The 21,096-nt window shown below is 41.0% G+C and overlaps 2 protein-coding genes across 3 annotated transcripts in view; one reads left to right on the top strand and one right to left on the bottom strand.

The window, feature by feature from the left end:
- Positions 1–325: 325 nt before the first annotated feature.
- On the bottom strand, positions 326–10,536 carry LOC109871951 (PAX-interacting protein 1). Its single transcript, XM_020462995.2, has 20 exons — positions 10,299–10,536; positions 9,342–9,476; positions 9,177–9,220; positions 8,995–9,058; positions 8,763–8,873; positions 7,589–8,224; positions 6,633–7,428; positions 6,332–6,426; positions 6,111–6,206; positions 5,682–5,819; positions 5,267–5,388; positions 4,880–5,064; positions 4,632–4,743; positions 3,039–3,141; positions 2,685–2,853; positions 2,152–2,252; positions 1,827–1,961; positions 1,648–1,723; positions 1,473–1,533; positions 326–718 (listed from the first exon to the last, which is right to left on the bottom strand). Exons 1-20 carry the CDS (start codon positions 10,377–10,379, stop codon positions 703–705), a joined length of 3,276 nt encoding a protein of 1,091 aa, XP_020318584.1. The 5' UTR covers positions 10,380–10,536; the 3' UTR covers positions 326–702.
- A 1,640-nt stretch (positions 10,537–12,176) lies between these two features.
- LOC109872297 (homeobox protein engrailed-2b-like) overlaps positions 12,177–21,096 on the top strand; it is a 17,087-nt gene continuing 8,167 nt past the window's right edge. The window contains exons 1-2 of one of the 2 annotated variants that reach the window (XR_002252436.2): positions 12,177–12,332; positions 12,769–12,925. Coding sequence is in view for 1 of the 2 variants with exons in the window: in XM_020463483.2 (XP_020319072.1) it covers positions 19,889–20,357 (469 nt within the window). In the remaining variant the exon portion in view is untranslated. Of the gene's footprint in view, positions 12,333–12,768; positions 12,926–19,454; positions 20,358–21,096 lie in introns of those variants that run through there. The other variant, XM_020463483.2, reaches the window with a different exon arrangement.

The following is a 21,096-nucleotide window of genomic DNA, read 5'->3' as shown; positions in this document are numbered from 1 at the left end:
AGACAGATCTATTGGCTCTGTAGACGAAGGAGGGTGTCGATGGTGGTTTTGAGATGGGACAGGAAGAGATGCTCAAAGGTTTTCATGATGACCGAGGTGTACGATGCAGCACTGTAGTCATTCAGGCTGACTGAATATGTCAGTGAAAACAGGGAAAGCTGGTCAGTGCAGTGGTTTTGGTAGTCAGTGCTGTTTGGTTCAATACATGAAACAAACAAACTCCGCTTCTAGTTTGCGATTGTAAATTTGCCACTGGCATAAGAGTTTCAGCACTGTTCCATGAATATCTAGAGGTATATTTGTGAGAAAGCAAAGAAATCTAAGATTCATTTTGACAACAAACTTCTGATTTTATTCCAAAAGTGTTGAATAATTGCTAGAAACCTTAATACAATTTTAAAAAATTAAAACCAATCCATAATTTAAACATTCAGTCCACAAAAATAACATCAATTTATGTATGCATTATTAGCGATTGTTACAAAAACCTACAAAACAACGATTATCTATTCACAGGGTACAAAATCTTGCAAAATATCAAGAGCAGTGTGACTGTACAGCAGTGACTGTACATTGCAACTTGTTTCAGTCGTCTTCATTGTTTCCTCCAGTACAGGACCTCAGTCAATGGAAAAATGCACTTCACTAAAACCCTCATCGTCACCGGACTTCTTCTAGTCTTCTCCTCCTTGGTCTTTGCCATCATGTGAATTTATTTGTGAGATTGTTAAGGAAAGTGGTGAGCAGGGCTTTAAATCTAGAATCCTTAATGGCTACATGCATTTTTTGACTTGTAAATTAAAGATATATATCGATTGATTCTTGAAGAATAGAACTTAGAAATGCCTCATGAGGTTAGTTCAACTGTCGTACCTCATCAGAAAGCAAAATATAAACTTGTTTTACTCCCAATGGTAAATAAAATACTAAAACCACAGGGAATTCAGTAAAACATTTGTTAAATTTAAGAAATCCGTTCCCAAGTATTCCCACACACAAAAAAAGGCGTATGTGATCATGCCAATATAATCAAAGTATGACATTATTGTATTTGAAAAAACACTATTTTTGGGATTAGTTGTTGTCAATTTGCAGTCTACAAATTATATATATTTTTCTGTACCCCCAGACAAAAATCGTCCCGCAGCTGAATCTAGTGGCCTACCCCTGCCGTATAGCCTCAAAACATGGTTAAAATTATAATTTTGACCTCATGGAGGGTCAGTCCTGAAATTGAAGGGGGTAACATTTTACCAGGCCCATCACTCAGCAGAGGTGGGGTGGCCACTTTGTTATGGTTTCAATTAATCACAATAAGAATCATTACAATCAATTGACACTCTTGTTTTTGGCTGTGCTTGGTAGAATCCGAAAGGCAATCCCCTGTAAAGCATGAAAAACACAGAATCTCACTGCTGATAGGTACTTATCACAGTGGGAGACCGTTCCTTCTCTTGCATTTAAAAGGATATGATTCATAATCCAAGTTCTGTGTCAATACTCCAGTCAATATAAACTCAGCATTGTGAACGTCTGTAAGGAAGAAACAGGGGAGACAAGAGGCAGGTTTAGCCTCGAGTCAAAACAGGATGCCATAACAATCAGCCATATTCATAGCACATGTCCACATTGACAGGTTCCTCTTACCAATGTTCTTCAAGAAGTACTCTCTACATAGATGAAGATCATTCTCACAGGATATCGGAATGATCTCAGGAAGGTTCTGAAAATAACAGAAAACATTCCATGAGTTTAGTAATAGAAGATCACCTCCGTCATTCTTCAAGTACACAGTTATAACAGATCTACATGGAGATGACCAGTACCTTATTTTGCTTGTGCTCCATTATTTTGCGGAAGGAGGGCTGCTTGGGAAGCACCTTGCCTCCTGCGCTCTCTATGATGGCTTTCATAGTGGTAAGGCTGGGACAGATCCCAGGGGTAATATAGAAATACTTGCCCTAGGGAGGGAGAAGAAAACAGAAGACATGTTTAATTGGGAATCTAATGCATCCAATCAGACAAATGGACTCTTATCACAATCTGACTCAACAGAAAAATTAAATATTTCCAAATATCCACACATGGGTGTCCACTAACCAGGCAGATGGATATTGGGGATAGATTCCACAAGTGTATGGGATCACTAACCTTGAAGAGTGGTGCAGCGTGGGCCCTCTTCAGTGACTCTTCCAGACTGAAGCCGAACAGCACCTCTGCCTCTGCATCTTTTAGCATGTAGTTCTGCTCATCTGAATGAACAAACACACACATACTCTAAAGCCAAACAGACTCCCTCTAAGAACACACACACAAAAAGGATGACCTCACAACAGTATCCCGCAACATGAAACTCCCTCCCACAGATCCCTTATCTGATAACTGAATGCCAACTTAAAGCAAGAATCCTTAGTTGCTACATACATTTTTTAACTTTATGATATGTACCCATTGATTCTTGAACAACATAACTTATAAAATGCCTTATGAGCTTAGGTCAATTATCATATAGCCTTAAAACATGGTTAAAACTATATTATTTGTCCTTGCATCAATAGCTCAGTCTGCGAATGTGAGAGTGGTTACATTTCTTCAGGCATATCCCTCAGCTTTTTTTTTACTAAAGCAGAGGCTGGGTGACCACTTTGTCATTGTTTCGATTAAGGATTCTCGCTTTAAAGTACCAACAAACTTCTGGCTCTTCCAGCTCTCTTCTAACCACTCAGGGGTGACGATGTGCTCGACAATGGACATCGCCGTGAGGAACTTCACAGTCCTCGTCACCTTGTTGGCCACCAGATGGGTGCACTTTTGAGCACTCTTTGCGATCTCCCCTCCAAGGTTGTGCAGCCTCTGAACAGACAGAAAGGGACATCGGATGCATTGTTAGAGGCAGAGCGTGCTGCAAATCGGATGTGAGCCTGTAAAAACTTTTACCTAAATATCGGTGATTGATATTCTTGCCAACAGTAATTCACAACAAAGGCTGTTTCCTGCACTCTTGCTCAGCTGTGCACAAACAAAGAAATAACAATTACCTTCATGAATTGTTGGACCTGTGTTGGCTCAAAGCCAGTGAAGAAAATGTACGGTGTGGATTCTGGTGGAAGCTTCTTGGTTGGGGCTTCGATCTCCTCAAGTCTACAATTGAGAGAATATTTGGGTCATTGGGAGATAAACTTTGAGTTGTATCTGTCATGACTGTCCTGTGAGGATCCGAATGGGTCAGATCAGCTTGGCAATGGCTGACAGTAACCAGACCTTCTCCCACCCACAGAGGGGGGAGGAGGGAGCTGCCGCCGGGTTGACAACTCACAGTCTTAAATTAAAGGAGATCTAGGGTCTCCCTCGCCAGTATTAACTAAAGGATTGTCTTTGTTAACAGACTTTCCCCGACGAAACTAACACGTTCAAAAAGTGAATAGTGGAAAAATATTTGTAACATAAGAATGTGGGGAATGGTCAGTGGTGATCTATAGAAAACTAATGTCATATGGGTTGATATTTTGTGATGTCATTAAAATGTTATAAAGGAAATAACAGTACATGTACGAAGTCTCCATCCTCTACGTTGTATATGAAATAAGACCCGAATGCAATTTTAGGAGTCATGAGATAATTTTTCTCCTATAAAATTTTGCAGTTAGTAGCCACGCCCCGGGTGAGGTCAGAAAGCGTGAGCCTGACAGAACCGTCCCCTTCGACTAGAGTACATAAAAGGATTGGTAAGGAAATTAACATTTAGACAAGAGAGGCGTGTAGCTGCAGCACACGTCCAAAGTGGTCGAACTCTGAATATCAACACGATTTGGAGAAGAAAACTCCCCTCTCAGACAATTACTGGTACAGCTAATTAGCTGTCCTAAGAAAGGTATCTAGAAAAGCTCATTTAAGTGGGACCACTCTACTACTCTTCTCAAATCACTGTAGTACACTACTCTCATCACCCAATGGGAACCCGTCGACACAGCTGGCTAGCCTACCTTCCAAGGGGCATCTTCCAGAGTGAACAACAGTAGGAGGAGACCCCTTTTGGACAATCAGAGCCTTACAAGCGTGCCGCTGAAAGGCCCATCACCCTTCGTAGAGGGAGGGCTGGTTCCGACAGAGATCCACAGCGAACGAAGGCATTCACACGTAAATACATTCACGATTTCTTACTCCAAACGGACGGCAGTTCGTGTACAAAGTATATGATTACTGTGAGAAAAGTTTCTCAAATGTATCAACGGTAAGAGTACATTTTTTCTCTCTCCATGTCGATGTGTAACAAGCCGTCATATGTTGTGTCAGTCCGCTAGGGACCTTTTCCTAATGTATTAAGTGTGTAAGTTATCCTGTGTAATCATTTAGTTAATTTGGGAGATGGTGACCCTTTAAACAACCACTCTCGTGGTGCCCCAAATTCCTAATGAGTTAATTGTTACATGATTAATTTAAAATCGGATAACAATTAAAACAGTTAGTTGATTAGATAGATAACTGTCATAAGATCAATGAAAGTCACATATCCCTATATACAAAGATGCATTTTTAGAAACAAATATTATTACAAACAAATTCTGCAGATTGTCTAACTCATCTTCATACCATGCTACACACCACTGAAAACGAGGGTGATGGAGTCTCACCGTGGTTTCTTATTTGGATGCTGGGAGTTCGACTCAGACTGTTTCTGCTTTTGTTGCAACTGCAATGCCGCCAACGCGTCAGGCGAAACCTTCACAGGAGCCCGCCAAGCACCTAAAATTAAGTCCAAAAGGATAAAAAGTAATTATATTCACACCTATGTTTAACAGATGACTGTCCAGCTTAACAAAAACTTCCATTTCAAGTCCCCTTGCCCCCCCACTGTAAGACTTCTGAACCCTGTATGTACCCAGTAGGTTCTGAACCAGATGCTGGTTGGGGATGAGTGGTTCCTGCAGGTTGAAGTTGGAGTATCTGCTGTGCTGGACCTGCCGGAGGACTTCAAAGTTCCCCAGGAGAATGTCACAGAGCCACTGGGCGTTGACGCAGGGGATCCTCCACTCCTTGGCCTTCTCATACTTCAGACCACTGGGCCTAATGAGACAGGGAGGGAGAAAGGGTTAATAGATGGGTTTAATACAGTAGAGTAAAACAGACATGATACAAGCATTAACACACACATTAATTTAACCTGACACACATCCACACAAACATGAATACGCCAATGACTTGATTGTGCCAACAACATTTACATGCCATTCATAATAGGTGAGAACATATCAAGGTCATCTCTTACTCTTTACAGATGAGCACAGTGTTACTACGACAGAGGTAGCCTGTGTATCTGGCTCCTGCCAGGTAGGCCATCAGCTTCAGGTCGTCGCGTTCTGAGTCCACAAAGCCAGTTACGGAGATGATCTGAGGAGAGAATGATAGCAATGTCAATGACTTAGTATAGAAGCTAAGCTATAAGCGCCATTTATGAGTCATAGGCTTGCAAGTCTAGTCATTACCTCGTCATACACCAAAGTATAATTAAAACCTTTCCACTAGTGTACAGTTACTGTGCCTCCCAATACCTAGAATGTTGTATTCAAATCTGCAGCTAAAATCCTAATTGAAAGCTTTTGGAGTTCAAATTAAAAACCTACCGACCGCAACCCATGTTAGATGTTTTTAATGGGGTGCGATAAAAAGGAAGTGATGCGTACGTGTTGTGAGCAGGGCTTGGCTCCTGGTGGGAAGGCGAAGGGGAGGTGTAGGGTTCTGTGAGGAGGAACCATCTTCTTTTTCTTCAGGATGGTGTTCAGCCAGTGGGCAGTGACACAGCGCCTCCCCTCTCGTAGGGCCTGAGGTACAGCAACAAGAGAGATTACATTTAAAACCTCATCTAACTGACATACACACAAACAGATTTTGGCCTTCAAGCAGGCCTTTTAATTTTTTATTTAACTAGGCAAGTCAGTTAAGAACAAATTCTTATTTACAATGACTGCCTACCCCGGACGACGCTGGGCCAATTGTTTGCCGCGCTATGGGACTCCCTATCAGTGCCTCTTGCACTGAGATGCAGTGCCTTAGGCCGCTGCACCACTCGGGAGCCCTTTAGCTGAGATGAAAAACGATTTAGTGATGCTTACCTGGACATACATGCTGCTGACTTGAGTTTCACAGAGCAGGTGAGTGCAGCGGTTGCTGAGAGAGGAGTCCACAATTCCACCATAGGCCTGGATAATCTGTGATTGACAAAATACAACTCAGCAATGCAAGGGGCAAAATAGTAGTTGAACAAATGCAGTTATAATGCTGTTTGCTCAGATACAAGATAAGGCCGTGAAAAGACTGAAAGTCTCTCTCTTACTCTCTTCCACGTGGCTAGGAGCTGCTTGTCTGCCATCTGCTCTGGGTAGTCAGCGATAGCAAACACACAGCCCACCAAGAAGCCATCTTCTGGAACTACAGCAGCAAATAGAAAGATGATTGGTTAGTCAAAAAAATCATAATCACAACCATTAAAAACATAATGATGATCATTGGCTGTATTTCATCCGATCACAATTGTTTCATGTAATTTTTATGTATTTTTCTAATAGATTTTTTTGTAATGAACTGAAACAGAAGGTGAAACTGACTGATACCTATGTCGGTAAGAGTGAACTTACTCTCTTGGCCTGGCTCGTGGCCAAACAATTGGTGCACTTGAGGAAGCTGAGGCTGTAGTGACCCTTGCTGCTGCTGGCTCGGATGCTGCTGCAGCGACTGCTGCTGGCTCTGGAGATGCTGCTGCTGCTGTTGAAGCTGCTGCATGTGCTGCTGCTGCATCTGTTGCTGCAGGAAATGCTGCTGCTGTTGGAGGTGTTGTTGATGGAGTTGCTGCTGCTGATTCTGCTGCTGTTGGAGCTGTAACTGGAGCCTGTGCTGCTGGAACTGCTGTAACTGCTGTTGTAAAGCATGCTGCTGCTGCTGTTGTTGGAGCTGCTGCTGCTGTATGGGCGGCCGAGGGAGCTGCTGTGGTCGCAGTTGTTGCTGCGAGAATGCACGTGGCGGTTGCTGTTGTTGTTGTTGCTGGGGGAAGATCTGTTGTTGGTGGATCTGCTGTTGGTGCGGCTGCTTCTGCTGGATGAACTGATGGGCCGGTTGTTGTGATAACTGTGGAGGGAAACCTTGCTGAGGAACCTGCGGTTGCTGTTGCTGCTGGTGGTGCAACTGCATGAGTTGCTGTGGTGGAATATGCTGCAGCATGGGGTGCTGTTGCTGTGGCAGCTGCTGAGGTGGGTGTTGTGGCTGTTGGGGGACCTGGTGGGGCTGCTGCTGCAGTAACTGCTGCTGTGCTTCGACTGTGAGCTGCTGCTGACCTTGGGGCTTCACTTGGTTGAACAGGAGCGGGTTGGGTTGGGTGTTGGGCTGGCCCTGGTTTGTTTGCTGCTGCTCCAATGTCTTTGTTGAGGCAGAGAGACTCTGTAGGATCCGTGGTAAGAAACCAAACAATTTACATTTTAGCACTGCTTTTAGAAATGGCCTAGGAAATGTTGACATCCAAGTATTTTATACCACTAAAGCAAAAAGAAACCAAGCAAGAAATAAAGCTTTTGAGCACATTAAAGGACAGTATTCTTACATGTGCAACGTTGGAGGGTCTGGTTGTCTGCTGGATGTCAGAGTTGTTGGTAATGTTCCGTAGCGTCCTGGCCGCTGGGCTCCAGCCTGCCATGCCCTCTGGCCTCTCTGCCCCCGGCTGGGCACCACTGGGTCCCAGGGCAGCCCGGGTGTCTGGTGGCCCTGCACTGCCTGGCACAGGGGGCACGCTGGCACAGAGGTTGATCAGGCCAGAGTCCTTCCCTGGCTGCAGTCTGCGTTTGGGACCCGGGGGTGGCCCGGTAATCTCTACTGGGGTCCAGTTCAGGTTCCGTTCCTCCTTCTCCGTGGAAGAGTCATCCGAGTCATCGAACATGAGCTCGTCTCGTCGCTCGGCTTTGGGCGAGGTCCCTCCTCTGCCACTAGCAGGGGAGTCGTCTCTTGAGGAGGAGCTGGATCTCCGGGACCTGGGGCCTGGGCGCCTGCGGCCTGGAGGGCTGTAGCTGCCCTCGGAGAGCGACTCATACTCACTCTCCTCATCCTCTTCCACCTCCTGGTAGGTCAACCGGGGGTGGTATAGAGCCTCATCCTTACGGCTCTTGTCCAACGCCGAGTGTGTGATCCACTCCGGCGTGACGATTTTGATGCTGCTGTGCTTCAGGGCGACCTCATACTTTTCCTGGAACACACAATTTACACCATGGATCTACAGACATACACTTCCGGTGTACAATATTTTACTGTGTAACTTACTGCAAAATTGGTGTTGTGGTGTCATCTGACCAACACAGTATTGCTATCAATATTGCAGATGTCAAGATGAATTGTTTTATTAGAATACAACCTGAAGTAATAAAGATGTGTTGTGTCCAGTGGTTAAGCAAGGACTAGACAACCCACAGACAAGCTCTACCTCCTGGTGCCTGAGCACAAAGACAGCAGTAAAACAAGCCAAAGCAAGGCTAATAAAATATCCAACACAAGGAAGGCTTCAGCAGGTGCCTCAAAATATCCTAAAAATAGCAACATGCAGACATTCTTTCTCAAAAGACTGTTCAATTCACCAATTTGTCCATGTGCTCCATGTTTTCACCCCTATATTTGCCTTTGAGTCAGGGGAGCATTGGAATTATTTTACATGAAAAAAACACTTATTCCATAACACAAGAATGACAAAGCAACTTTTTATGGCTCTTATAGAATTGAAAAATAATTACCCCTTTTGGCTCTGGAACAATCAGGTGAGTGCATTTCTTGTTTAGGTTGAGTTGACAGTCACCGCCATAAAAAGTGATCAAGGCCCAAAGAGTGTTGAGATCTTCTGGTAGCTAAACAAAGAAATGCATGAGAAAGATGTTAACATTCTATAAAATACTCATCATATGAATCCATAAACCATTTCATAGATATGTGCACAATAGTTCAAAGGTAATATGTAAAGGCACATACCTTTGGCAGACATGCCGTGACACCGAAGAATATTTGTCCCGACTCTGGGGAGAATCCTGTAACTCTGTATTATCTTTTGTCAAGGAAGTCATTAAACTCAAGTGTTAGGCTATTTGTTCAGCTTAAGTGTCAGAATATCAAATCAGAAACACAAATCAATTGCTCGTAAAAAGAAAGGTTACGGTAGCAGGTCTCCACATCTTACGGACAAAGTCACCCAAGACGGCTGAAAAACAAAGAAAACAGAGTTTAATGGTTGAGCTGTTCCTCTTCCCTTCGCACCAACAAGGCTACAGGTTTGTTAGTGAATTGACTATATAAAAGGGATCTACAATTCACACCCATACCTTGACAACTGGAAGGTCAAAGACTTCTCGTGACTCCCCAACCTCTGGGTTATCCCCATCCTCTGCTATGATGTGTGTAGCCAAGGCATTGTATGAGACCTCTTTTCCTTTCCCCGCTTTTAGGAGCTGGACAACCTATAGTGCACATGAAATCACACCAATGAAACAAAACAGAACACCTGGGGTCGATTGCACCAGTTATAGGCACATCATATGTCCATGTGTAAAATCCTGTCTCAAACCAAAGTGTGATAATGTAAGCCAGTAGGTTTCCAAGATGTTATTCATAAATCATGGGGTGGCCTGAAATGGACATTATCAATAGAAGATACTGTTGATTGCAGCTGTATTAGTAAATGACTTTTTGATTTTTAATATACCCTATGTACACGATTGATCAAATTACAGGAGTTACTAGAGAGTAAATTTAAGCCATTATTTGGCAGGAATTTAGAACTTGTAGCTCTACAATGGCGGGCATGTCCTCGCACATGCGCAATGTCAGGCGCACAATTCAGCAAGCGGACGATGGGCTCTCACCTCAATATATTGTCAATCCATCTCGTTCTATGGTAATCCATACACATACAATTCAAACATTAGGACATTTCTGTGTTTTTGTCTTGCTAGCTAGCTTCATTGAATTGGATAACAAAGTCCCTAGAATGCCAGGATAATGGTTAGCAAGCTAGGTAGCTATCAAAACTAGCCCGCTAGCATCCAGCTGGTTATGGTAGTTCGGTAACCTCATCTGGATCAATGACAACTACATATCTATTTGTAAATCGCAATAAATGCATTAATTCAAACGGCACATCCGCAAACCATTCGGGTTACAAATGATCAATTTGAGGTGAAATTGGAACAGTAGACTGGTCGTTAGCTTTTCGTTAAGCTAAACGGCTATCGGTAAACATTGGTTGGCTAACGTTAGCTAGCTAACGTTGAGCTCTTCACCTTTTGGTCAATGTCCCCGACCACGTAGAATTTAACATCTTTGAAGAGCTCTTCTGGGACCTTCGGTTCTTCGCCCGACATTACAATCCATAAAATGCTAATCGGTATATGTAAAACAAGATAACTAGCAAGTTAAAGGACATGAAAAAGTTATTCCACTGCAAATGTTCATCTCAAGGCAACACTAGCGCCAAATCTCACTGTGCGCGCGCCATGGACCGGAGGATGTGACGATGAGGGGAGTGGAACAGAATAACATTCTTGATTCAAAAGGGGCGCACAGGGACAACAATTAAGTTACTTTAAAACAGTTACAGAGTTGAATGTCTGTGATAGGAGAAAACTGAGGATGGCTCAACAACGTTGTACTTACTCCACAATAATTGACAGAGTGAAAACAAGTAAGCTTGTGCAGAATACAAAAATGCCAAAACATGCATCCTGTTTGTAATAAGGCACTAAAGTAAAACAGCAAAACAAATTGGCCAAAAAATTACCTTTATGTCCTGAATACAAAGCATGTATGGGGCCAATCCAACACATCACTGAGTACCACACTTCACATTTTCAAGCATGGGGGTGACTGCATGATGTTATGGGTATGCTTGTCACCGGCATGGACTAAGGGGTGTTTTATGATAAAAAAAAATAAACGAAAGAGAGCTAAGCACATGCAAAATCCTAGAGGAAAACATGCTTCAGTCTGGTTTCCAACAGATACTGGGAGACAAATTCACCTTTCAGCAGGACAATAACCCAAAGCACAAGGCAACACTGGAGTTGCTTACCAAGATGACATTGAATCGCTTGAAAATCGATGGCAAATATTAGAGGCTTACCCAGAAAGTCACATAGCTGTCATCGCTGCCAAAGGTGATTATAACATGTATTGACTCAGGGGGTTAAACACTTCTGATGAAGTGTTTTATTCCCCCCCCCCCCCCCCCCCCACACAATTTTTTTTACAAAAATTGTTGACACAAAACGACAATTAAATCCATTTTAATCTCACTTTGTAACACAACCAAATGTGGAAAAAGAAAAAGGCAGGCAGCTCCTAGACAGCGCTTGATGTAGATGTGGTGACGATGGCCTTTTATTTAGCCTAGCTGTGGCAGAGCAGGAAAAGAGCCATATTATCAGACTGTAGCAGTCACAATTTATGATATGAGGCAAGTCATGCAAACAAAGACAGATCATAAGTGTGGACATGCAGAATGTTTTAAAGGCCTCCCCCCCCCCATGAATAAAAGTTATATAAACGTACTATATTCATCTTTAAGGGTAATAATGTGTATGTTAGATTGTGACTGCTATCAGGCTAACATCTACTATAGGCAATGATGTAGTGCAAAACAATAGGTGGGTAAACTGTTGGGCAACAAAAAAGGTGGGTAAACTGTGTGTACTTGCATTTAGCCTGCACTACACCACTGACTGTAGGACTGATAAAGACAGTTCTTTTCTACAAAAAAGGTGCGTAAACTGTGTTTACTTGCGTTTACCCTCCACTACACCATTGACTGTAGGACTGATAAAGACGGTTCTTTTCTATATTCTTGAGACCGTAACATGGTTTCCCTATATTTCAAACACGTGTAATTCACATTTTTAGAGATGTCTTCTACTCTGGAAATAATTCCTCCACAGTTCTTAGCTAATTGGCCTAATTACTTCATTAATTAGAAGGTGTCAAATTGAAGTCCTGTCAAACTGGCCACAGCGGGTGTGTATGAAATAGCCTATAGTTAAATAGCCATAGTGAATTATGGACATCCGTGTGAAAAGACCTTGACAAACTCTGAAATGCATCCAATTAAATCTGTAATGGGATCACTTAATTGACAGCTACATTACATATGAGAATGTGACCTTGTGACCTCAGAGTTAGAATTTGGCATCCTTTATCTGAAGTGTTTGACAAGGTGAAGCAGTTTGATTAAAGTAAATTTTACCCATGCGAGCATATTGTCTTTCTCCTTTACAGGTATAGCATGCTCAAGAGGATTATATTAATCAAGCATGACTATTGAGGTAAGTACCTGTTCAATTGCAAGTACATCATGTCAGTTCATAAATTAAGTGTAGTGAGCATTATGGCTCTATGATTTCATGACAGGGAGTCCATCTTGAAGCAACAGCTAACATGCTGTTCCGAGGTCCTTGGAAACATTTTGGACAGTGAAAATGTTTCATATATTTTCGACATCAGAAACATCTGATCATTCGTAGAGCACATAAACAAACCCAATTGTTGGGCCACTGATTCTCTGGTTCCATAGATGACTTTCTATGAGGTAAATTTGGGTGAACTATCCATTTAAATAATCCATCTTCTTTGTATTCACTGAATGTTTTTCCCAGGACTACAACAAGCTGCCACTAAGCATCACAAGTAGACCTTGTAGTCTATATTTTATTTAAGTTTTTAATTTTAATTACACTGATTCGTCTATTTTCTCACTAACAGGTCTGCCACCAGGCTCACCAGCAGCAACCATCCAGTATCAGTCCCTTCCCTTCTGAGGCAGCTTCTTATACAGTCCTGGTGGGGTACTGACAGTCAGCCTTCCGCCCAGAAATTTCTGGGAGCAGGGCCAACATTTCCTCTCTGGATCAACTCCATGGTAACGGTTCTGTTTCTTATACGAGCTGTGCCTCGGGTCATGAAGATACGTGTGTATTCCATCCATGAATCATGTATCACATGTGGCCTATGTTGATCATTTTGTAATGACAATTATTAATTTTATGGACCTATTTACATAACAGATTGTTTGGACAATTACCATAAACCAGGTTTTTAGTTTAGCATGTTAACATGTTAAAAAAAAAGTATCTGATATGCCAAAATGTTATTAGATTACAGTTGGAAAATCAACTGAAAGAAATGTTATAAAATCCCATGTGTATCCCAAATATTTTCACCCAAATGCACCACTAGATAGCACTGTTTACGCTTTCTGCTTATATGCCGGCTGGTTATCAGAATAACTCTGGATAATGGAAAGCAGAGACCCCTGGTGGAAAGAGATATTATTACTTATTTTGCCCGGGAAAATAAATTCAATAACTACTTTATTTTTGAAATCACAGAAAATCACTCACACAAACGCATGTGCATTGTGCACACACTTCAAGGCACTTTCAAACATTTTCTAGGGCCAATAGGTCAAACCATCAACCTTTATGGTACAGCATAGGCTACCTATTGTTAATTTCAATATGGGGGTAACATAAATTAAATTATGGAAATATTCTCTAAAGAAATAGTGAAATATTATCAGGACTATTACATTTTGATAACATTCTGTTAATTGAAATCCTGAAAATGACCTGCTGGAGCAAAAAGGAAAGAGCCAACATGTCTAATAAAATATCCCTGGGGTCCATATACACTAGTACTTACACAGGGATTCAATCAGTGGTATCAGATTAATAAAAGGGAGCAACACATTTTTTAATTGGGGCATTGTTCCCTGATAATCTATCAGAACAATACTATTTGGTAGATGAAATAACACATCACTAAGGTACTGTCAAGGAGATAGCTTCTAAATGTTATTCTACATTCGGTCAAGGTCTTAAGTTATCAATGCATATTATGAGAAGTAATTGAAAACAAACATATGTTATTTCATGGTCAATTATAATGCTGTATATTCAAGCCAGTTACACCAAGCACAACACAGTGGTCTCAGTCTTTCAAAAGTTCAATATTTCTAAGTCAATGCATTTCGTGACTTGAGTCTTTGAACGGAGTACAGTATAGGCTATTGTTGACCTCCATGCTGACAAATGATTAAAGTCCTCACGACATAGATTATTTGTTAAATAATATTTAACATCAAGCAAATGCATTTACTGCACTTCGAATGAACCAATTTTGGCACCAGGTTTCAAACATTTCTGCGTTCCACCCTTTTTCATATTTCCTTGTCTCTAGCTCTGAGAGAGTGTGAAGCTCTTCATGAAGTATTCTTGACAAAATGCATTATAATGGGAGGACAGGTATTTTATCAAATCAAATGTCTCATATGAGCCATGAAAAGATGTCACATAACAGTTGTGCGTATTGTAAATTCACTATTGAATGTACGTGCGTATTTCTACAGTGCTAAATTAGTGTCAAATGTGAGTTTACGGGTTAAATCATCTTAGAATATTATAATGTATTATTGTTTAACTTTCAATTATGATCAATGACTCAAACGTAATATACTGTATCATAGACTACTGAAGACAAGTAAAAGTCCACTAAATTCGTATTATGCACATGAGAACACAATCATTGTCTGTAAATGGATCAAGACACTTTTGCTTAGCATTATCAAGTGGTCCTAAATTGCACGGCTAGTGTCAGTTAAATTCCATTAAATTAAAGATCCAAATAATTATATAGGCCTATAAGAATTGATCAAGTACTCTATTTCACTGAATTACGCCATAATGTCTTTACTGAACTGACCGAAATTAAAATGCAATGGACCAAAACCCTCTTTTGTCGCTGTAGCCTGGTAGTTGCTGCAACCACGGTACCCCAAAAAGCAGAGGAAAAGACTGGAGTGGAGTTGACTGGAGAAACCCAGACTGGCTCAGTTTCAAACGCCTATTCAGATGGGATTTGTCCACGCCAGGGCGATCAGGGTGATGAACCAGTAATTAAACCCCAAAAGCAATCGTCCCCTTGGCCCTTTCAACGTCTCGTCACTGGTCAAGGAGACTTGGCCACTTTAAAGGAAAGTGCGGACAGTGGGACAGATCAATAATCTAGGCCCCTCAAACTCAACTCCGGACCTCGAAACCAGCTCCACTGCATTTTTTCATTGTTCCCCTTTAATCAAGGATTTGTTTAGACCTGGGACACCAGATGTGTGCAATTAATTATCAGAACAGAAAACCAGCAAGCTCCGGACGGGACCTCTTAGGGTAAGAGTTGAGTACCTCTGCTCTAGGCTATAAGGAGATAACCAGCATGTCCTAAACTAGTTTCACTCTATTTCTCCAATAAGTTACATGTTTATGGACAAATACACGTGTAAATGACACGTAGCCTATACCTATATTAAAATTACATCATTGACAACAAGCAATTGAGTTTTGTAACGGATTTATTTTACCGTTATTCACGATTAATTTCCCTGGGATATGACATTATGTGATGTAACATCGTTGTACATTAATGGGTTATATAAGGGATAATCAACGAGGGGCTATGCGTTCTATGGAAAATAATATTGAACGACGTGTACGGTGTGTTCCACGACGCGCACCCCCACCCCACACCGGGTGAACGTTGTTTTTTCTTCCTTAGCACTACGCAGCTGACTCAAATAATCAAAGCTTGATGATGAGTTGGCTATTTGATTCAGCTGTGTAGTGCTAGGGCAAAAAAACAAAACGTGCACGGGAGGGGCCTAGGACCGACTTTGGGAAACCTTGGTCAACTGATAAAATGTGTCGGGACGATTTAGTTATTAGGCCTATACAGTATGTTAAACAGATCTACATAATCTAACCTAAAGGAAAACACTATGAAAGTTGGATATGTCCTGGCCAGAAAAACCTTCTCAGAGTTGAGACCAGTGTGCCGCACAATTTTCACCAACAGCTTTCCAGACTAAATAGGAAGTGGTCAGTAGCCTAACCTTTATCCGCATCCTCGGGGACCCCCTTAGTGTTTTCTCCCTCCGTTTGTTTTTCAAAGGCCAACAGGAAGCAGCAGTATCCCACATGACCCCTGCATTGTTACAGAGCAGATATCACAGCCATTCAATAGAGCACATCTGTGTGCTGCTGATCTGAGACTATGATCTGTGAGCTGCAGCCAACGCTTTAGCGTTCATTCACAAATCCCTCTGACCCTCTAGCGTATAACCCTTTCTGAAGGGGAAGATAAACCAAATAGAAAGATACATTTACCCGAATAGAATGTTTTGGCTGGGCTAGGAGAGCTAGGATGGAAGTAACGAAAATGGGCATCAGGTAGGCCTAATAAATATGGCTGGAGATTATTCCGTTCAAATAGGCTAGACTAGAATTATTAGACTCATAAAGCAATATTTTCCCAACTGTTTAGGCTAAGTCATGATGCAGATTTTTTATTTATTGAGTTGAATAATCACAATAGTCTATACAGAAAAGTGTTTAAGGAAAAGGTGCATAGAGGTTGGTTGAACTGCGATGTTTTAAATATGAGCAGTTAATTATCATTTTGAAAAAAATATGAGTTGGCCTAAGACCAACTCTGTAAAGGGACGGATTGCACATTTGCAATCAATAGCCTACGCCTAATTGTATTTCTGTTTTACAGACAGATTTGCAGATTGTGGGAGTTGAGGATGTCACCATGAAGCACAGACATGTCCATGAAATCTATTTCAATGGCTAATATTCTCATCTCTGCACATGTGTTCATCTTTGCACTTCAATTGCAATATTAGGTTATATAAGATAAGGTTTTGCTCAATTACACAAGGCATAGTCACCATTTCAGTAGGCTTTCGAATCTGCATGAGCTTAATATAAAATAAACATTACACCCATGTTGGGGTTTATTAATTAGCTAAAGTTACTGCTCAAAAGTGAAGTAAGTATTTGGACTTTTGACTGTAAATCCTCGGGAAAGCGGTTAAATAAAAGGTAATTGAAGGGAGGATCTACTTTCTATCACCTGCCCTGATTTAAATGACGGAAAAGTAGGCTAGGCCTATAGAATGTCCTTTTAGGATCCTTGTTTTGCCTGAGAAGTTCAAAGCAGGTTAAACGACATTTCGAATAATGGAGTAGCCATAATACAGGCTCAACAAAACCCATCTGACATCTGCTTGGACCTCTGACAACTTCAAGCTGTCTTTTCGATTACAGGCTCCGACTTCACCAATGAGTTCTGGTAAATGTGCAAATAAGCATTGTAGAACAGCGTAAATCATTTCAAATAACGTCAACACGTCTGCGGCACATCAGTTTCAATTGGAACACGAATGTAGTATTCCCCCAAAAGTTTTTCAGCCAATTGGAATTTCCGTGTTTGCTTCGTCACATGTAGCCTATACCTCACCGTCCATGATAAAAGTGAGCGTTTCAAAAGCTGTTCATAAGCAAAGCACGTTGTCCTTTTAAGTGCTATTAAATGCTGCATTTAATGTTTGGTGCAGGTGCACTTTTTTTTTTAAATACCTTAATCAATATGGCATCAATATGATATGCAAACATAGTCATAATAGCCTGTATCACGACAGAAATACCCTAAACAAAACTAATCACAAACATATATTGAGACACTAGGTCCACATTTTTTTTGGGGGGGGGGGGGTAGAAATGATTCAAAACCTTTTATGATTTAATACAGCCATATAACGCAAAGATTTGACACTATTTCGTGAACACATTTTTTCCCCACCTGTTTTTGATAGACCTATATGCAAAGGTTTTCTATTCGTGATGTATAAACCCGTAACCTGTACATCCATCTACTAAGACAATGAAAAGGGGAAAATAGATCAGCTCAATCCAACTCAATATTCTCAAACAGCAGCCAGTTTTGGACATTTCATATTTTTAAAGTAGCAGTCGAAAACATTTATTTTCGTAATAGTTGGACTTACAAGCACTCCCGTCAAAACACGACAGCCATCATTATCAATAGGCTATTCTCGTGCATTATTTTTGTACAGTAATCTTTTGCGGATCGTTGATAACATTTGGAGTAACTTCTGTCTTCCCCCAACTATAGGCCAGCAAACACAAAATATGGATTCAGGTATATGACCTCTTCCAACAATAGGCTACATCGAGTTTTTTGGTGATGCTATAGGCAATAGAAAATAACGATGTGCTCAATACGGCTCTATTAGTATAACCTACTGCACACCTATAGTGCACCAATTTTGAAGTGCAAGATGCGCTCTTGTTAACAGGAGTTCATTTCGCTCGGCATATGTCGAAATGACCCTCTTCGATTGTAGGCATATATGACAGACAGTATATAGACCCACTATACAGTCAAAAATGCCATGTGGGACTTTTGCAAATAATCATAAGATATAGTTATTTGGCCATAAAGGATTTAGGTTTGTCTTTAAAAAATAATAACAGACATTGCTGAAACAAATTTGCATCCCACTTAAGAGAGAACGAGTTGGCCTATGTGGGCTAGCCTAGGCTATGCTGCTCTGCAAAATACCTCACCACAAACCTTGAATGAGCATTCATGATTATTCATTAGCCTATAGTCTATCCTGTTTGGGCTAATGGCTGCATTTTACCTAAAGACTGGACCTGAGGACATCACCCATGGCTTAGGCCACTGAGAGAAGACTAGGCTTCAATTCTTAACTGCAACATGTGAAATCACAGCATTGTGTTGCATCGCCAATATTTAAAGCGCCACGGTCCTTTTTAAGCGCAACCCAATTTTGGTTCATGAATGGACTTAAAGACCAAACAGATAGTCAGCGTCCACTAGGGCAACAATCTTTATGTAGAATTGTAGCCAATCAGTTAATTAGAAAACCAGACACCAACGACGGATGACTATTATGCACCATCTTTGATTAGGCTACTTTGACACCATAGGCGAATATGAAATTCCCCATGTAATTTGAAATATAGGACTGCTTCAAGTGCAATAGCCGAAAAAACGAGTAGCCTCGCAAGTGAACCACCCATCATGTGCACCTAGTAGGGAAACACCGCTGGGAACTTCTTCGGTAATGATGGGGACTGCTAAAGCGTTTAGCGAGTGCTGGCTCATCCCTATATGTTTGGTAATCGTCTCCATCAATATGATGCAACTATTTTCAATTCTAAAAACATAGGCCTATTTGAGTTTTTCACCCCCCCACCCCCATTCGGGGATACCCCTTTTCATGGGCATGCCTAGTGCTCTTTGAACCGAGAAACCAACGAAATGATTTCTCTATAGCCTTACAAAAAACTCTGCAGAAAATACTTTGGTTTTGATTATAAAAAAATTACCTGGGATGGCTGACTGAATCAGAAATAGTGTCCTACTTGTTTATGTTTTTTTAATACTAGAGTTTTGGGAATTGGGAGTATGGGTGCTGTCAAGTGTAGAGTCATCGGTCATGTGGTAACATTTCAGGAACTCTATTGGTCCAAGGCACGTGTCTTGGATACCGGACGGCAACGTCACTGGGGGGACTCGTAGCCTATTAAAAATAAGAACCAAAATCCATAGTGGAAGTATTTCAGGAGCAGTTAGCACCTCTATCTACTCGTAGTTTAGAAGTTGAAGCATTAATGTTGGATTTGTCCTAAAAGGGAACCACTACAACTCAGCATTTTATATGGTAGGCTACTTCCTCAACAAATATCAACCATAACCAGGCGGAGAAATACATTTTAAAGTATGTTTTTTCTTTGTGAAAAAGGCAAGAGGCGGATTTTCAGTAGGCCTACTACCACAACTAGATACTGAAAAAAACTGAACTAGTTTTTATTTCCTATTCCGTTTTATTGAAAAACGCATTGGACGAGGAATAAACTAGAAACCTCATAAATTCATATTTATACTTTTGTGTGGGAGAGCGAGAAAAGTGCCACAATTGGACATTGAGTATTTCACTATGGAAGAAAATTCTAATGGCAATAGAGAGCATCAAGATTCGGGCGAAGAGTCCAACAGAGCTATTCTTCCTCTTCTCCAAGCACCTGGGAACCAGCAACCGCACCGGATCACCAACTTTTATATTGATAATATTTTACGACCAGACTTTGGACGGAGGAAAGATGGGACTTTTAATTATGATGAGAATCACCTCAATGGACGAGAGAATAGTCCTGGCCTTCCCCCAAAATCTGGGCAGTTCGGTGGGACGGTGTCAGGGGAAGGAACATCGAATTCTCGTTCAGTCAGTGAGCCAAAAAAAGCAGATATTGTTGCAGATACGCTTCTCAAGCCCGGAGAAGAAATTGGAGATCAGTGCCTGAGCTCCGACTCGGAAAGTTCTCATGCCAATTCTGCACCTTCGTCGAAACCTATGCTCTGGCCAGCCTGGGTGTATTGTACAAGATATTCGGACCGACCATCATCAGGTAACGTCTAGTATTTTTATTGCCTTAGTATTTAGTCCGAATATGAATACCATGAGCCATTGGATCGCTTGAGTGCAATATAAACTGACTTGGTGAACTAAATATGTCGAAAAATAAACCTGAAACCACATCCTACAGCCACATAATACAAGGATTTAAAGTATCCCTTTGTGTAACATATTTTCAAGGCTTTGTCCTGAACTTTTAGGAAATTAATAAAATAATATTCTACATCTTTTTTTTACCTGCCAATTAATGAAAAATATTCCGAATTTATCCATAACTACAGAAATCCTCGATTATCCTAGGAATTCTGATTGGATAATATTGGCGGTTACAAACCAAATAGCCTATATGTCAGGCTACTACAAGTACATTTTATTTTTACTGTTAGCCTATTATAAGTCTATTGTCACCATACAAATATTTGGCTAGTCATGCAATTATTATCAAGCTGACAATTCCAGTTGAATTATAAAGAGAGAAAAAAAGAAAATGAAGAAGAAAAAATAGAAGTAAATAATTTTTGGAGAAAAAAGGTTTGAATCTATCGAAATATTAAAAATATCGAAGTAGTAAACTTTCAAAGTAACTTTTAAAGCAGTAGTGAAACGTTTACACCATTGTTCCTCAGTAGTCTTTAGAAAAACATATAATTTGAATTTTGTTTACAATGGAGCGAGGCAAAAAGTGTATTCCGTCCACATGCAATATAATATGAGTGCAATCAGACAATTAG

The sequence above is a fragment of the Oncorhynchus kisutch genome, linkage group LG27, assembly GCF_002021735.2.
Source record: "Oncorhynchus kisutch isolate 150728-3 linkage group LG27, Okis_V2, whole genome shotgun sequence".
Lineage (NCBI taxonomy): Eukaryota > Metazoa > Chordata > Actinopteri > Salmoniformes > Salmonidae > Oncorhynchus > Oncorhynchus kisutch.
The sequence above is the reverse complement of the archived record's forward strand: the minus strand, read 5'-3'. Positions and strand labels throughout refer to the sequence as shown.

Excerpts from the sequence above, each read along its gene's own strand:
- LOC109871951 (XM_020462995.2), bottom strand. The coding sequence starts at position 10,379 with ATGTCGGGCGAAGAACCGAAGGTCCCAGAAGAGCTCTTCAAAGATGTT. Across the intron at positions 2,253-2,684 it reads GAAGAGCCAGAAGTTTGTTG|ATGAGCAGAACTACATGCTA; the intron begins GTACTTTAAAGC and ends TTGTTCATTCAG. Across the intron at positions 1,724-1,826 it reads TGGAGCACAAGCAAAATAAG|AACCTTCCTGAGATCATTCC; the intron begins GTACTGGTCATC and ends TGTTATTTTCAG.